The 19511-nt window shown below is 37.7% G+C and overlaps 1 protein-coding gene across 5 annotated transcripts in view; it reads left to right on the top strand.

The window, feature by feature from the left end:
- LOC126483790 (E3 ubiquitin-protein ligase Topors) overlaps positions 1-19511 on the top strand; it is a 109348-nt gene that overhangs the window by 64142 nt on the left and 25695 nt on the right. For all 5 annotated transcript variants that reach the window (XM_050106955.1, XM_050106952.1, XM_050106953.1 and 2 more), the window contains one exon: positions 4602-4792. In XM_050106955.1, coding sequence (XP_049962912.1) covers positions 4602-4792 — 191 coding nt within the window. The remainder of the gene's footprint in view (positions 1-4601; positions 4793-19511) is intronic.

The following is a 19511-nucleotide window of genomic DNA, read 5'->3' as shown; positions in this document are numbered from 1 at the left end:
CCCATATCTTTGTAAAGTTAGTACTCTCTTAAAGAAGTGTGTGTGGGTAGGAGAGTGGGGGTGCGCACTCGCGCAGCCCCTCCCATCCGCCCACCCGCACTTTATTGTGGCTCACTAACTAGCCAACCAGTAAGAACTGTGTGGTATCTGCTGAGCAGTAGTGTTTTCAAGTATATTTTCACAATTTGTCAAACTAGCTTTCTCGAAAAACTATAATCTCTTTCTATGAAAGCCAAATGGCATTAGGCAATTTTCATCTCTGCACACTTTTATTAAACCAATTGACAGGTAATGTTTGCAATTAGGGGTAATATGTTGCTTTAATGTTAATTACCCTTGTTGTTTGTTGGGAACTGAAATGATATTTAATTACACAGCTGTTGTAATTATTACTTGTGCTTATTTCTTTGGAATGCCTTTACTGATTTTTTGGTGAGGAGAGCAAAGTTTGCCGTGATCCTTAGACTTTGTCCAGTTGTGTGGTGATAAAGGGAATCAGTTGTGTGTGTATCAGTCAGTGTTCTGACATTTATGTTCATTGCTTGTTACACAGTTTGCTGATATTCAGTGCAATAAGACACTGTGCAAGAAGTGTGTTACACATAAAATAAAAAATATGGATTAACACATTATACATGTGAAAGAATAACAGCTTATGGCCGATATAAAACAAAATGACTGTACAGTCAGCGTCAAATAGTGAATCCTTTCTCCTCTTTCATAGCTTGCTGCTTAGTACAAACACTTCAAATTTTAAATGTATTCAGATTGCGTAACCTATCCTTTCTTATACTTTTTAAAGACAAGGTTATATTTTGGAATTTTTGTACGTAATACATGTGTGTGCTGTGCCATGATTCATTTAGTTTTATAATCTAATAAAAAAGTATGTTACTATTATAGGTATAAGTGTGTTTGTTAGTTGTAGAACAGCAGTTGAAAATTTGTAACAGCTTTATAATTTTTGCTTCCAGGATTGAAATTGCTGAAAGGTCGGGAAGTCTGAAAGCTAATTTCATTTGAGATTTACATCAACAAATAAAATTTAAATCAAGATACACAAATTAGTCTTTCCAAATCTGATTGCACTGGTTAAGTCAGTGATGGAGGCGGGAAAATATCATCCAAGTTGTTATGCCAGCGATGCATACAGTTGTTGCCAACAGTGAATGAATAAATCCTGAAAATAAATTGAAAACAAATAATGCTGGGAGGTTAAGTTGACTGAAATTACACTTATAAGCATTACAGATAGAAAGCTGTTCAAAACTAATGGAAGATAGATTGTCTCATTCAGTTATTTATCATTTGTGCTCAATGCCAAAAATGAAACGAATGAGTGTTTTTGTTGTTTGCAGCAGTATTGATAGCTATATGGATCCTTTGTCCCTACCACTGTCAGTTCGTCCTGGTTGTGAAGGCAGGAAGGAAAATGAAAGAGTTTAATGTCGCATCAACACCAAGGTCATTAGGGATGGAGCACAATCTCAGATTATGAAGGAATTTGGCCATGCCTGTCTCAAAGGAACCATCCCAGCATTGACTTGGAATGACTTAGGGAAATCATTGAGAATCTAAATCTGGATGGTTGGATCCGGATTTAAACTTAATCCTTCGGAATGCGAGTTCAGTGTGCCAATCACTGTGCCCCTTCACTTAGTTTCCAGTTGCAAGAACTGCAGCTGATTGTAGCATGTGTCTTGTTTGCCCATGTTGCAGCTGCCGTTGAACAAATTTATTGTTTCATAAAACTTTCACACTAAGCAACTGATTGTATGTATAACCATTAACGTATCCGATACTGATTATCTGTCAAACATTACTTGAAGAATATTCCCACTGAGTGGCAGTTAGCATTCTATTTTATATAATCATTATGTTAAAGTTGCTGTATAATATGGTACTTAAAAGTATATGTTTAAAATAGTTACATAGATAGAAATTCGGTAATAAACTTTGAATGGTTTTGTGTACTGATTCTTTATTTAATTCAGAGTAAAAAATATGTTCATATCTGAATTTGCTTTTTTGCTGTTGTGTTAAAAATTAGTTTTAAAAATACAATGTTTTGAAAAGTGTATTCATTGAAGCAAAATCTGAACACTAAACAAAACACAAAATGTTGTCTGAAATGCTTATTTTTCTGAAAAAACCCAAAAAAATTTGGATTTCAAGCAGCAAGGAGTAACATGTAGTTTTATAACTGAAGAAAAACAAATACTAAAAAAAAAAAAACATGCTTTTGGCTTTGTATTAAAGCCTCATTACATTTTATATTCATTCCATGGTCTTATCTCTAAACAGTGTCACAAACTTTCATCTTAAAAGATGCACCCAAACTGTGATATGCCATTGTCTGGTCAGTTTCACAAGTGAATTAAAATGTTGATGACTGATGATGCAGAGTTCCTTGTAGTCCTGAATGAACTGTACCCTGTTGACCCAGACAGTACTGAGTGAAAGTATGCTAACAAACTCTCCTTCAGATCATCGCAATGACTGATGGTTCTGTACATTTTGGACTCTAAAAAATATTAAGAATATGGAAGTCATCACTGCTCCACTAAGTGTCAAGCTCTGGCTTTGGCTTCTAGTTCACTATAAAATGGAAATTGTTGAACAACTGCATGAACATGATTTTGTTCAATGTAGAATATTTTGTTGCCTGAAAATGGTATGTTGTTGCCGACTGATGAGGCACCCTTCGATATGTATGGTAATAACAGTATGCAAGTCAGTGGTAAGTCTTCATCTACTTGGTTGCCTTCCTCTTTGTTGCATTTACTCTCATTCCTAAACCACACTTTGCAAGTTTGTTTTTCCCTGTCTGAAAAGTAATAAGATGTAATAGTATCAAAAGGAGAAGTCAGTTGGCAAGACTAAAATTCCGAGAAGGCAGAATAGTTGGCTAATTCTTACCATCATGAGCCTAAAATCAGTGTACTTTCCAATGGAAACTTTACGTAGTTCGTGACTTCCTCAAGGAGGAAAGAATTACAGATTGGAAAGGAGGAGCAGATGATTCAGATCATCAAGATGCACTAATAATGACTAGAGGTTTACAAAGGGTGCAGTAGTAAATAATCAGTAGGTGATGCTACAAGGAAACATTTTGGTTTGGGAAGGAAATTCCCATTTATGCCCGTCATATGATTTGCACAGATGGCTTATGAAAGACAGATGTTTGTTTATCAAGATGCACTAATAATGACTAGAGGTTTACAAAGGGTGCAGTAGTAAATAATCAGTAGGTGATGCTACAAGGAAACATTTTGGTTTGGGAAGGAAATTCCCATTTATGCCCGTCATATGATTTGCACAGATGGCTTATGAAAGACAGATGTTTGTTTATCAAGATGCACTAATAATGACTAGAGGTTTACAAAGGGTGCAGTAGTAAATAATCAGTAGGTGATGCTACAAGGAAACATTTTGGTTTGGGAAGGAAATTCCCATTTATGCCCGTCATATGATTTGCACAGATGGCTTATGAAAGACAGATGTTTGTTTTGCAAGTTTCTACTTGTTACATGATTGTGACCTCCTTTTAAGTATTTGTTTGAAACCCAACAATTATTCCAGAATGAATTTCCATTCTGCAGTGGAGTGTGTGCTCGTTACTGCAAATAAAATTTGTCTCTGTCTTTTACTTAGGCTACAAATTTAAGACTAATCCTCCATCTTCGAGCATGTTACTGTGGGCAGTTACAGCCATACGACGTAGTATGGATTATCAGTCTCCAGTTAAAGAACTGTGGCTAGAGCGAAAGGATTATGAACCCTATGTGGTGTGTGCTGTGCAACATCCAGTTCCATGTGGCTGAAACTGTCCATAGTCAAATGATTGAAGACCATTGGTTAATATTTTCAAAACTGCTACCGTTCAATAAAAGTGACTGTATCAAGGGCTGATTTTTTGTACTGTAACTACTACCTACTTTGTACAGGCGTCAAATGGATAAGCTTGTGATGAATTTACCCAGCTGATTAAAACGTGACATATGGAAATATCTGAGCAGCAGAGTTAAAAGACACTGCACGTGTGGTGTATGGTCTCATAAAGTTTTTATTGGTAGTATGACCCATATAATTCAAGGCTGTTAATCCCATTCTATGCCATCTGGCTATAATTATCCATAGTCAAATACCAACCAGCAGCCTTAGCTACATACGTTATAGTGAGAGCAAATTTTATTCAAATTAATTATTAATAGCTGTGAATGGGGATCACAGATTGATAAGCTTATCATAATCATTATTGTTTTATATTATTTGTAGACATATATTATTGTTTATTATCCACTTAACCATATGTCTTTGTAACACTCTCTATAGTATGTGATTATTGCTTTGCACTTAGAGAAATTTGTTGATCATTATGTAGCTATGGTTAAAGGTTTTGCTGAGGTTCAGGGTTTCTGAATTTTAATTTTGTTTATTTTACTTTTTTGGACACAACCTGAGAAAATTTCAGATAATGAACATGACTAATTGTGGAAAATTTTGTTGCAGTGATTGCCAAGAACAGCAACTGCAAAAAATAGATGAATGTAAGTACTATGTGTTAATATCTCTATTTTGATAAGACACTGTAATTTCAGGTAAAGGCAGAATGCCCTCTATGCAAACAAAGTTTCCAGTCCATAATACACAATGTCAGATCTATTGAGGACTATGATCAGTACGATTTATTACCAAATGAAACTGCTGCAGCACCCACTGCTACAACCACTGTATCAGTCACTGCTTCATACCATTGGACACTGCGCGACATGCCAAGATTTCGATACAGGTGAGATAAAGTAACATTAGAGCATGCTCATGTAGACAACAGAAGGGGTCAATAGAAGAAAGTGCTAACCCTCACTTTCACTGTCACTAGTCCGATCAGGGTTGTCAGTAACTACTAGTTCTATTTGTACCATCAGAAAGAACTGTCTACTAAGTATATTGTTTTGTCTAACTGCATTTACTTTCTTGTCTTTGAATTTAACCAATATATAGCGTACAATAACTCAAAATGAAGCTCTTGTGGCCTAGTACTTCTGTCAACCTCTTCAGTTCTTTGCCTTACAAAGAATGCTCCAGGGAAGCCCTGTAGTTTTAAAATATGTTTCAAATTTTTTTTTTTTTTGGAGGGGGGTGGGGGAGAGAAGACAGGTTTCTACTTGACCACTTGTGCATTGTTTTCGTTTGTGAGCATAGAATATGCTTTTATTTTACCTCTAGATGTGTGGAAATGATAGAAGTGTGTGTGTGTGTGTGTGTGTGTGTGTGGGGGGGGGGGGGGGGGTCATTGTTTCCGGTAAGTCTAAGTAGATAGTCAAATTAAAAGCTTTTAATGGTTAGAAGTTAAGTAAGAGAATATAGGGTATGCCTATATCATAAAACCTAATCTCAAATTTTTTGACTTGTTCCGTATGTTTCTAGGAGATCTTAGAGTGATGAATTGTGAACAACACTACCCCTTTGCATGTAGTAATATAATCTCTGCCTTCTGAAAAGAGATTTTTTATGTTGCTTGGAGGTTAGTCAATTTGAAATGACCTCTTTTGAGAGCAAGAAGAAGAGCACAATTTGTGGTGCTGTCTACTTTGTATCCGTTGGTGGCAGCATGTGTTAGATTTCCATGCCCAGCGAAGTCTTTCAAGGAAATCATTGTTTGTTCAAAGTGTTATAAGAACTATATGCAAATATTTATGTGGCCAGCTCCTCTTATGGCTGACATTGTGTGAAACTGAAGCATGTTATTCACATTATACTGGCTTCAACCATGACTAATTTATGAACATGAGTTTCACTCTGTAATAAGAACTTTTTGGAACATAGTCCTTAGGAAAACATTGATCAATGAAAATGTATTGAAATTGTTTCAGTGTCCAGATGAGGCATTAAATTCTCCATCTAACTCTAGAGTTTCATGAAAATATGTAGCTTTTTCAATACACATCACATCTGAAACAGAACTCTTCTGCTCATTTGTGGCTAAACCACTGCAAAAGAGCAGCATCTAATTCATCAGATTTAGATCTTTCCATGTTTTTTCAGTCCAGATGGTCCAGAACTAGAATTTAATTTCTTGACAAAAGCCTTTATTTTCTGCTTGTTCTTTTTATTGTGCCAAACAAGTCAGCATTCCAGTACCGTAATCAGCTCTTAATTTTGCAGCAGTTTCCCCCTTCTCAAATCTTTCAGTTAATTCTAATTTTTGTTTTAATGTCAACTTATGTTTCTTTCCTTTCTCGATCATCTCTTTTTACACATTCTTTTAACTTGCTTAATTGAAAATGCTGATTAACATCAGAAAACTGAGTTTGTTTTTTATTTATATGGTAAAGGCTGATAGATGCAATGTAAATGGTACTCTTTTCTCACAGGGCTGTCATTTCAACAATGGAAATGGCACTTGTTATCACATGGTGGGATGTTTATTGCTGTTTGCTAGAGAAAAATATTGCACATATTTTTTAGATGCACGAATAATCTGCAAACCGAATAATCCACACATCAATAATCGAGAGTACATTGTAATTTGTCTGGTTATTGGTTTTGGTCTTTTAGTGGGCCATTTTTTACCCCTAGGTGACAGCAGGCTGTTCAACGTGCCTCCTGAGTGGTCTGCTCCACATTACCAGCTCCTGCTGTCACCAATGAGTAAAAAGTTGTTTGATAAAAGACTGAAACTGATCACCAAATGAAGTATATACAAGTTAAATGTTATCTAGACTGTTTTATTGAAATAATTTTAATATCATTCGGCGGTGTTCCACCACTGTAGCTTTAAGTATCACAGTGGATTGTAAAACCATAGTACTATGTGTGTGCTACAGAAAAGATATCTGCTACCCAAATCACAGCATTTGTCTGTTTTATGCTTCTGTTTCTTGGTACTAAGCAATAAAATGGCCACTACCGTTGCTCAGTAATAAATTACAGCTTTCGAATAGTGTTCTGAATTATGAATTATGAATATAGACACTACTGCCAGCTAGAGGATAATTTTGATACCATTTCTAACTTGTGGGTGGATATGTCTCTTAATTATATTTTTTATTTGACTATTTCTGTTTGGCTCACACTCATTGACTTATTATTGTTATTATATAAATGACACATACATACTATTTGTGGTGTCACCGCCAGACACCACACTTGCTAGGTGGTAGCTTAAATCGGCCACGGTCCATTTAGTACATGTCGGACCCGCGTGTCGCCACTGTGTGATCGCAGACCTAGCGCCACCACAAGGCAGGTCTCGTGAGACGATATAGCACTCGCCCCAGTTGTACGAGGAGATTGCTAGCGACCATACGGACGAAGCCTTCCTCTCATTTGCCGAGAGCCAGTTAGAATAGCCTTCTGCTAAGTCCATGGCTACGACCTAGCAAGGCGCCATTAGCCTTACCTACTTTGAGAGTTATAGTATAAATGTCTCAAGAAGAATGCTGTAGTCATCAAATAATAAAGTTAAGTATAAAGCAGCTACGTACTTTTCTTGCTACCATTCAATAGTTATCCTGTTCCAGAATTGACGCCCGTCGGCGTGAGTGTGTACGCGTGCCTTTCTATCGGCTACCCGTCACTGTGGACTGGCTGCCTTGTCAGTCCACTTCACTATTTGAGTACACATTAGTTGGCTTAAGGGGTATTAGTTACAGATGACATTGATGCAATGCATGATCTATTGTGCATGTTCTGCTCAATTTCCCCCTCTCCTTTCCTATGAAATAATGTAATGTGTGCAACTTCATTGATTACTTACATTCTAATTTTCAGTCCTCTATTTCTAGGCACAGCCAACCAGTAGTCATGAACACCTTGTGTCACTAGTAATTTGTTTTCTAGTTAGAGCAACAATGCCATACCTCAACCTTTCCTTTTTCATTTATTTCCCATCCCATCAGTTAAGATTTCAGTAACACATTTCTGCAGTCTGGAGTCAATATGTAATATAGTCTGGGGTACTTCATAACATTAATTATTTGTTCTCACACCCTGCTACAAGTCAGCGCCAATGAAATGGATCTATAACTCAGTAGATTATGTTTATTTTCTCTCATATGTATTGCTGTGGTCTGTGCAACTTTTTATTCTTCTCTCTCACCATATATACTAGAATACTCCTCATGACATTGTAAGAAAAGTAATTAAGCTGCAGCATTGTTTACGTACAAGGTACACTCCTAAATTGTTAGCACACACAAAAAAGACATTGCCTGTAGAAACATAATCGTCCTGCTACGACTGTGGTTGGGTCATGACAACATAGTGGAACATTTGTGGTGACACTGTGATAGTTTGCTGGAATGACAGAGAATTATCTTGCAAGTCTCACGATTTATTTGTGGTACACTAATCAAAGATTTTCAATGGATTTTCCTTTGGTGTGTCATTGACTTACCAAACATATGTTTACAGAAAGGGAGATCACTTTCACGCAACAACTACAACTAATCTCCTTGTCTACATGGCGTATTATTTGTATCAGCTATCACAAGGGCAATGAGGAAGCAGTGAATGCAGCAGTTGGTCACTTGCGCCGTGAAAATGTCAACGCACTGTAACGAGTAACTCTCAGTTTGAAACTGGCATGAGAGTAACATTTTACCTGCTCTGTACAGAGCCACAGGCAGCTAAACTGATCTCAGAAGGACATCTTCAGAAATTTTGTCGTCATAAGATATCTCACTACATTCAGTAACCAGTAAATCTAGAAGTAAGGAACATAAAATACTGCAGAACTGCTACTGAAAATCTGCAAATGATATCTTATCACTGGATACTCTGTTAATGGTGTTTCATTCAACAACTACTCTCTAACAGCCACATTGTTATATATCTACATCTACATCCATACTCCACAAGCCACCTGACAGTGTGTGGCGGAGGGTACTTTGAGTTCCTCTATCGGTTCTCCCTTCTGTTCCAGTCTCGTATTGTTTCTGGAAAAAAATATTGTCGGTCTGCATCTCTTTGGGCTCTAATATCTCTGGTCTTATCCTCATGGTCTCTTTGCGAGATATACGTAGGAGGGAGCAATATACTGCTTGACTCCTCGGTGAAGGTATGTACTCGAAACTTCAACAAAACCCCGTACCGAGCTACTGAGCGTCTCTCTTGCAGAGTCTTCCACTGGAGTTTATCTGTCATCTCCATAACGCTTTTGCAATTACTAAATGATCCTGTAACGAAGCACGCTACTCTCCGTTGGATCTTCTCTCTCTCTTCTATCAACCCTACCTGGTACGGATCCCACACCGGTGAGCAGTATTCAAACAGTGGGCGAACAAGTGTACTGTAACCTACTTCCTTTGTTTTCAGACTGCATTTCCATAGGATTCTTCCAATGAATCTGTCTGGCATCTGCTTTACTGACGATTAATTTTATCTGGTCATTCCATTTTAAATCACTCCTAATGCGTACTCCCAGATAATTTATGGAATTAACTGCTTCCAGTTGCTGACCTGATACATTGTAGCTAAATGATAAAGGATCTTTCTTTCTATGTATTCGCAGCACATTACACTTGTCTACATTGAGATTCAATTGCCATTCCCTGCACCATGCGTCAGTTCGTTGCAGGTCCTCGTGCATTTCAGTACAATTTTCCATTGTTAAAACCCCTTGATATACTACAGCATCATCCACAAAAAGCCTCGGTGAACTTCTGATGTTATCCACAAGGTCATTTATATATATTGTGAGTAGCAACGGTCCTACGACACTCCCCTGCAGCACACCTGAAATCACTCTTACTTTGGAAGGCTTCTCTCCATTGAGAATGACATGCTGCGTTCTGTTATCTACAAACTCTTCAATCCAATCACACAACTGGTCTGTTAGTCCGTGTGCTCTTACTTTGTTCATTAAACGACCGTGGGGAACTGTATCAAACGTCTTTGCGGAAGTCAAGAAACACAGCATCTACCTGGGAACCCGTGTCTATGGCCCTCTGAGTCTCGTGGACGAATAGCGTGAGCTGGGTTTCACACAATTGTCTTTTTTGAAATCCATGCTGATTCCTACAGAGTAGATTTCTAGTCTCCAGAAAAGTCATTATACTCTAACATAATGTGTGTTCCAAAATTCTACAACTGATCGACGTTAGAGATATGGGTATATAGTGCTGCACATCCGTTCGACATCCCTTCTTGAAAACGGGGATGACCTGTACCCTTTTTTCCAATCTTTTGGAACGCTACGCTCTTCTAGAGACCTACGGTACACAGCTGCATGAAGGGAGTCAAGTTCCTTCACGTACTCTGTGTAAAATCGAACTGGTATCCCATCACGTCCAACGGCCTTTCCTCTTTTGAGCAATTTTAATTGTTTTTATATCCCTCTGTCATCTATTTCGATATCTACCATTTTGTCATCTGTGTGACACTCTAGAAAAGGAACTGCAGTGCAGTCTTCCTCTGTGAACCAGCTACTTGAGTATGACAAAAGACTTCATGTTTAATTAAGATAGCCATTTGATGTATTGTATTATTATGAGACACCAGTTGCATTAGAGTAGTGCATATTAATAGTTTTTCCCATGAGGGTACTGAACAAAATAGACACAAAAATCAGAGAACCTGTCAACAAGATATTCCACGTCGTTATCGAAACCCATCTGCTGATGCACAGGTAGTTGCTCTGTCCCAAGTTTGTAGCGACTCACTGAAGTGCAGTCACCAAAACAAAACAAACAAAGGAAATAAAAAACCAACTTTCTTGGTGGTTGATTGATAAGAGGTGAGAAAAGTACACACATGCAAGTACCAGATTAAAAGACGTGAGGTAGATATGTTTGCCAGCCAAGCTCCTTGGTGGTGTCTTCCAGGTTGCATTCGATGGCAACAATTGTCAGCTGTGAAGGACACGTTCCTATGAAGCAGTTCATAACACAAAATACCTTTTTTGTGCCACCAGTTGTATATCAATAACAATACATTTTGTGGATGTACACAGGCATTTGAGCTAATGTTTGTTATGGCTTACTCACTGTTTTCTCCCTATGAAGTTACATATAGTACTTTGCCATCAGACTGCACTGATTTAGCTTTACAGTGACTTTCTTAAATCTACTACGGCAAACGTAGCTTTGAAAGTGCACAGACGACTTCCTTCTCCAACCTTTCCAGTTAGAGATTTTGCTTCACGTCTAATCTTGTTTTTGATGAGACGCTGTACCGTAATCCTCCTTCCTTTCTTTTAATCTAAGGTTAATGGGTTTCACACTTGCTTGCCAGTTATTAGAAACATGGTCATTGACCATAGTAGTAAATCACAGAAACGTCCCTCATCAATGCCTGTTTGTCTTCCTGAATGTGGTGATTAATTTATCTGAAAACGATTGTGTTTGAAATTATGCAACTTTACTTTCTCGATATCACTCATTTCTTACAAGGCCTCCACTGTTTTCACACTTCTATTAAACGTGAACAGAACCCAATGTCTCAAATATTAGACTTTACTCCATTTTCTAATGCATAAACAATGCTCCTCAGAGTGACAAACATGAGAAATATTCAAGTTGTCATGGCACGAGCTATACTGCAGACTTGAACAAAATAAGACCATATTTAAATATGCTTATAGCAACATGCCATACAAAATTGCCACAGAGCGTGTTGAAACATAGTATTATATCATGCACAATGTTACATGATGTTATACTTGCTATTCAAGCACAGAAAAGTCCGCTGGAGATCATAGGCTCTATGCTTGATGCATCATGATCACTTGGGCAGACACCGAACTGAATCAAGCAGCCACTGGGTGACAGAGCTGAAATTGGTCTTACCATGACTGATGCCCCCCAAGCCCTTTCCCAAACATGTTTTCATAAGATTTTTCTCTTACTGGTGTTTAGAAAACGAACGAAAATGTCTCGGAATTTCTGTCAGACTGATGCTCATAGCAGACAGAATACTGCTTAGAAAGAAAGGAAAGGATGGGTTTGATATCATGGCTTTGCATTTACACTACATGATATTGATTACTGGACTACGAGTAAATTATATGCAACAACAACTCAAGTGGAAGTCAACACTTCTCATACTGTGTGCTGCATATCCCATTGTGACAAAAACATAATGCTAACACATGCGAAATTCAATTGATTGGTTGGACTGAGGCTAGCTTCTAATGGCTAAGATGTGGGTTTGATTCCCATTCGGGTACCAGTTTTTAACAGCCACAAACATAACCTCTACACCTTCAGTAATACCACGTAAAGAATGCTGGACTGTGCCATGGTTCCAAATCAACATAAAATGTGTCCATTCGCTACTGACTGGAACAGAGTTGGATTACCTTTGGCTACCAGAGGCAGATGTCACTCCTTGCAGAAACTCTATCTCTAGTAAGCTTTCTTACACTATTAATGTTGTTGTAGTTTGTGAACCAATTGTCATCTAAGGTCATAGGTCTTCATTTCTTACTTTAAGTGACCTTGAGATTATGAAAATATTGGCACTGGACTGGGATTTGAGCTCCGATTCTAATTTTTCTCTGGATTTGAACCCTTAAGTATGATATTGTCCCATCATTTCGTTGTTTCCTCATGATGCCAAACTCCTCCAGATCTCTACAAAAGGTGTGATCCTAACTAATAGGAAAAGGGAATTTGATAGTTGATATCTGTTTGTTTGGGGTCAACAGTGTTGCTGCACACTGGGTTGGAGTCACAGGCAGCACAGAACTATTTGTTACATTACCTCTAGCTGAACATGTGCAAAGTCCCATGCAGCACAGAATTATTCATTGCATTGCCTCTAGGTGAACATGTGCGCATCTCACTACTGGTGAAGAAACAGTAAATATTTCATGTCTATTCATAGCTGTAAGACAGTATCAAAATTTACCAGTTTTGAGTCCCTGCCAGGTAAAAAACATTTATATTGTTGTTTCAGGTTCCAATTTCGTGCTGTTGGTGAACACCTTTAATATCTGATATCTGATTGTGATTAGTTAACAATTCATATAGGTACTGGGGTCTACTCCCCGTCCATCACTACAACTTTACTTCAGGCGTTTCACATTTGTATGTTCCGCTTTATTATTACATAATTTCTTGGTTACTTCTCAGGGGCAATATAAGCTTAATGGGGTTGCCGATGCAGTGCTGAACAAATTGTCATTTATTTCCAGTTTCAGACAGTCGGCCTTGTAAACTCATAGTGGTGAACACTTTGATATTTTACATCTATTTATGTCGAGGCGAGTCTTGATCAGGAATGCAAGCTCTGGTTAACAGTGGATTCAAATTCGGGTCACGGACAACAACTTGACATGCAATGTCATGTGATAAGACTATTGTAATGAAGTTTAATTTACAAGTGTTAAGGACTGTCCCAATAATGTTTTTTCTAATATTTGTTGTATGATGATATTGGTTTGGTTTACATCTGGACTGACTGCCATAAAGAGTAGTGTTCTCTAGTAGCCTCTTGTGTTACCCATTGTGTATAGTCAAACGACTGTACTGCAGAGGATTTAGATGACCTGCAACTCAGCTATGCCCTGTTGGTTGCGTATAGTCAGATGCAGCCTACACATTGGAATTCAGGGGTGACCCACATTTTGTGCTGTCGAGTGTAAATATCTGGATTTTCTGCCTTAGACATTTCAAAGTTCTTCTTAAATTTCTTCAGCATGTTTTCAGTTTTCTCCAACTCTTTTCCAATGATTCCTTCATCAATATGTGTAGCCATGTACATTTCTTGAGTTTCATGTTCAAGTATGCATGGATGTGAAATCAGCTGAATTAGCCCATCAGGTTTTAAGAAATCTGTCAGCATTTTATTCCATCTGAATGAGGCTTGCCTAAGTCCGTTCACAGTGAAAGGACATCTGCCACTGGTCTGAATAAGTTCTTGAAATTTGTATCCATTTCTAGTTGACAGCCTCTGACAACCAGCCTGTCCTCTTATCGACTATCTTGTTGTTCTTTAAAGATTCCTTTTGCTTCACCAACTTCCATGTATCATTCCATTCAAATGATACTTTTTCTTCTTCAATTGCCTTCAGCCAGTTTTGTTTATCTGGATCATTGATACATTCTCTAGGTGAAAGTAATGTTTCACAATCTCCATAGCTTAAAAATTTCTTCACATTGGCTGTATCCCTAAAACTGTATTTTATTTTTTCTTCATTGCTTCCTCATCCACTTTGATTGTCTTCTTCATTTTCATAATGTTGAATTTAATTTATTCAGTTGGTAGCATCATTTTCTTTGCTGATAACAAGATTTTTCTTTAGTGTCTTTTGTCATTTTTGTTCAAATTCAACTTCTCTTGACACAACAATAACAACAACAACAACAACAACAACAACACTATTTCTTCCTTCTGCATTAACTGTCTGTAGATATTTGGAGAACAGCCAACAGACATTTGTGGGTTATTTCTTTCATCTAGTTTCTTCGGATGTCCTAGATTTTTAGAAAAATTCTTGACTAAAAGTTTGAAGTATTGACAGATCTAATGTTCTCCCAGATCACTTTTTCTGCCAGTGTATCATGATTTTGATTGATAATTGGGCTTATCATAGCTCTTGCTGTGTTGTTCATTATTGTCAGGTTTAGCCCCTCTGCTTTCCTATTAAGCTAAGGGCTGTAGGCAATACTATAGTCTATCACAGTTCCTTTGCCTTCACACCTATTCTTAAATTCATGACTATTCTTTATCACGTCTTCTTTTTGAATCTTTCAGATTGAACTAATTTTTACTTTTCCAACACAAAAGGATTGTTCCAACCTTTGACTGCACATCATAAAAAAACAGGCTAAAAGAAATTGAGTGAAATCATCTAATGGTTATGTAATATCTGCATCCATTAAATGTTGGGGAATTTACCTCTCCACAGCCGGCCGGAGTGGCCGTGCGGTTCTAGGCGCTACAGTCTGAAGCCGAGCGACCGCTATGGTCACAGGTTCGAATCCTGCCTCGGGCATGGATGTGTGTGATGTCCTTAGGTTAGTTAGGTTTAATTAGTTCTAAGTTCTAGGCGACTAATGACCTCAGAAGTTAAGTCGTATAGTGCTCAGAGCCATTTGAACCATTTTACCTCTCCACATACATCAGTTTGTATTATTTTAATGATATTGTTGGTCTTTCTTCACAGTAGAAAAGGAATTTTGTGCTAACTGAACCTGTGCATGGATAACACAGCCTCTTATGCTGTTCATATTTTTCTTCTTCTTGTCAGAAGCAGATGTATTTCTGATTTAATTGTCACTACATCTAATCAATTTCTTGTTTATGGTCCTAAACTGAGCATTTTATTTTAAAAATCAGCCAAAACATACGTTAAACACAACTGCGCAGTCTTTTTCAGTAATAGCTTTCACAGTCATCAGATTTACACTCTGTTCTGGAATGAACAGAATATCTGTGAGAATACAGTTTCCATCCACAAAATGTCCTGTTGCTACTGTCTTCATTAACCCACATTGTTTCGCAACTTTTACAACGCTGTCGTAGTGCTCCAGGTTTGTTAACTTTCCCATTTCAGTACACATGTCCTGCACATACACTATCAACAAACCCTGACCATTTCTTCTTTCTTTGTTGCATTCACATGCAATAAATACAGTATCAGCCTTACTGCTTTCTTTCTTTCTTTCTTTCCTTTTATTTATTCCTTCTTTCTTGTTCTGTTCATTCATAACTTATCTCTTCTCAACTTTAGTGTTGACTTCTTTCTTCTTCTCTTTAGATGTGTCTTTGTTGTGACTCGCCGATCTTTCAAAGTGCCGCCGCACAGTTACGCGCATCCTCTACATGCGGTGCTGTCTGCCAGCTATGCAGCAGCAGCGCCACCTAAGCGGCCAGCCAGCCAGTGGCCGCTAGACTTGGACTCAGTTATGATTTGACTGTTAAGGTGTACACACGTCTTACTCTGTTTATTTGATCTGTGACTTTCATGTATTGCATCTTCCTTGAAATATATTTGTTCAACTTGAAGTTATTACAGTTTTCTTTTTGTTTCCATGAGTGATGTCTTCTTCCTTGTGTTCATCAGTGACTGAATCTGTTTTGATACTTTTTCTTAGCTGAAAACTGTTATGTTTGTGTTGTTTTTGTCCTTAAAATAACAGTCTTCCTTTGTGTGGTTTTCATTTTCCAGTGACGACAGAACTTGAAAAGTCTCGTTTTTGGTTCTTGAATTTTATTTTTGTTTTAGAGTACCAATCCCTTTGTCCGTGATTATTTTTCTTGCAAAATACACAGTGTCGTGGGCATGAACATAGAGCCAGACATTTTTATTGAATGGGGACAGTTTAGTCCAAATGCTACATTCTGTAGAGTACTTATATTACTAAACATGACTCTAGCTTTATCATATTTGGAACAGTAAAATTCTTGAAGTGACTGCTAAGTTTGTTGAGACATGTCTCTTTCATATATTTCTTCAAGTTTGTCGTACGTAACCTTGAAAGTTTCACAGCATAACACATGTGGCTTTAGCCTTTTGTCAATTGTGCTCACTATATAACGTTTTGCTTTCCTGTCCCATTGTTGCTATTTCCTCCCTTTTTCTTCTATCGCTGTTTTCAAGTGATTCAGTTCTGTTCACATCATGACACACACCTTGCAAAGGAAACAAAGCTCTGTTTTCAACCTTCCACACTGGAAAAATATTGCTGGCCTTGAGAACTTGTAGAGCATGAAATTCTTCATTTTATTAATACATTATAAAGCTTTTTCTTCATTTCAACATATTTTTGGGTCATCTTACAATGTTTCCTAATTGAGTTTGTGACAGTTTTACGTTACACACGTGCATTTTTTGTTCGTAGCTCTAGGCCTCTAACTGGTCGTGTTTTATTCAGTTGTGTAGTGAAACCTTTTTATTAGTAGTATTCACTTCATAGGAATGTTACATGATTTTAACTGCACATTCATTACTTAGAGGGCATTATGATATTTTATTAAGTTTTTCTTTCTTGTACACACTGTAATAGTTATCACATAGAACTCTGCTTCTGCATTGTTTTCTTGTCGCCAATCTTTGAATCATGCACCAAACTTTGTATTTAAACAACTGTTCCAACATGCAGCACACAGGTGTCGGCAGGTGGCGCATGTAAACACATTTAGAGTTGCTGGGGACAGGAGCAGCGTAGCAAATGTGCACATTTCATACAAAGACACTTCCATGTTTCACCTTTGCTATATTATGATGACAGTTATTTATTTTCTCACTATCAGCGATTGGGCATTTTCATGTGCTTACTCTGAAACCAACATATAGATTACGTTCATCATACAATACTATATGCTTATTTGTAGGCCAGTCCTTATTCCTTATATCTGCATGTCATTTGATTTGCTTATTGTCTTCCGTATCCTTCTATTTACACGGTCATCCTCTGTCTGTGTGTGTGTGTGTGTGTGTGTGTGTGTGTGTTTTGTGCCGGGGAGGGGGGGGGGGGGGGGTGCGCATGGGCGATTGGGCGATGTATGTTTGTGATATTTATATATACACACATTGTATTCACCCATACAGGGTGACTGTAAAGTACAAGGATATGGAGACACACATTGAAAATTATGTTGAATGTGCATATAATTAATATGGTCAGTACACACTGATGTAATTTTGGTTGATGACACATACATAAGTTCCCCAATCATACTGTAATCAATCAGTTGAGAGAATAACAATTCGGTTAGTGGCGGGCATGATGACATCCCATGAAATATGACTACATTCCATCTCCGAAAACTGTCTAGAACATGCAGTTAGGAACCCCACCCTTGTTGGAAATATATTGGATCTAATGGCAAGAAAAAGACCTGACAGCTAAAACAAGCAGAAAGATGTATATGTTCAGTAAACTAGATGAAAACTCAGTAGCATCATATCTCAGTGAGGAACTTAAAACTTTCAGCACAGGGCAGAAGCATGTAGAGGACCATGACTCAAATTTAAAAGAATAATTGGTCATCCTCTGGATAGATAGTACCCAGTGAAATAGTTCATAATGAGAGGGAACCTCCATGGTTTACAGTAACTGTAAAGAAACCTCCAAAGGAACAGAGATTGCTGCACAGTAAGTGTAGGACAAAGCAAAGGGCTATAGATAGAGAGATGCTGAATGAAACCTGTTTGGCTTTCAAGAGAGCAATGTGTGATGCCTTCAATGACTACTGTAGCAGAATATTGTCAAAAGATATTCCACAAAACCCAAATTAATTCTGATTGTATGTAAAGGCTGTTAGTGGCACCAAAGTTAGTGCCCAGTCCCTAGAAAATGAGACTGGAACTGAAATTGAGGGTAGGAAAGCAAAAGCTGGAATACTTAAATCGATTTTCAAATGTTCCTTTACCAAGGAAAAGCCAGGAGAATTGCCGCAATTTAATCCTCATATCACTGAAAAGATGAACAGAATAAGTATTAGTGTCGGTGGTTTTGAGAAACAGCTGAAATCGTTAAAATTGAACAGAGCTCCAAGGCCCAATGGAATCCCTGTCAGATTCTATATTGAATATGCAGCTGATTTAGCCCCTGTTCTAACTATAATCTATCACTGATCTCTCAAACAAAAAACTGTGCCCATTTCTTGGGAAAAACCACAGGTCTAGTAGAATTGATCCACAAAACTACCATCCAGTATCCTTGATGTCGATCTGTTCTAGAACTTTAGAACATATTCTGAACTCAAACATAATGAGGTATCTTGAACAGAATGATCTCCTCAATCTCAACCAGCCTGGATTCTGAAAATGTTGATCATGTGCCCATCTCGCACTTTTCTCACACGGCATACTGAAAGCTTTGGGTCAAGGCAACCAGGTAGAGGTAGTATTTCTTGATTTTCGAAAAGCATTTAACTCAGTACCACACCTACACTTATTGTCAAAATTACAATCATATGGAGCACCAAGTGAAATTTATGATTGGACTGAGGACACAGCGTATTATCTTGGATGGAGCATTGTCGTGAGATTTTGAAGTAACTTCATGTGTGCCTCAGTGAAGTGTATTGGAACCCTTGCTGTTCATGTTGTATATTAGTGACCTTGCAGACAATATCAACAATAACCACATACTTTTTGCATATGATGCAGTCATCAATAATGAAGTGCTGTCTGAAAGAAGCTGCATAAATATTCAGTCAGATCTTTATAAGATTTCAAAGTGGTGCAAAGATAGGCAACTTGCTTTAAATGTTAGGAATGTAAAATTTTGTACTTTACAAAATGGAAAAAAAATATAGTATTCTGTGGTTATATCAATGAGTCACTGTTGGAATCAGCCAACTCACATAAATACCTGGCTGTTAATATTTTGTAGGGATATGAAATAGAAATATCACATAGGCTCAGTCATTGGTAAATCAGGTGATAGACTTTGGTTTATTGATAGAACATGGGGAAGTGCAGTCTGTCTGCAAAGGAAATTGCTACAAAAACACTCATGTGATTGGGTCTTGAATATTGCTCCAGTATGTGGGACCCATATCAAGTTGGACTAATTGGGGACATTAAACATATAGAGAGAAGGGCAGCT

Source organism: Schistocerca serialis, chromosome 6 (assembly GCF_023864345.2).
Source record: "Schistocerca serialis cubense isolate TAMUIC-IGC-003099 chromosome 6, iqSchSeri2.2, whole genome shotgun sequence".
NCBI lineage: Eukaryota > Metazoa > Arthropoda > Insecta > Orthoptera > Acrididae > Schistocerca > Schistocerca serialis.
This window is presented reverse-complemented; position numbering and strand designations above follow the sequence as displayed.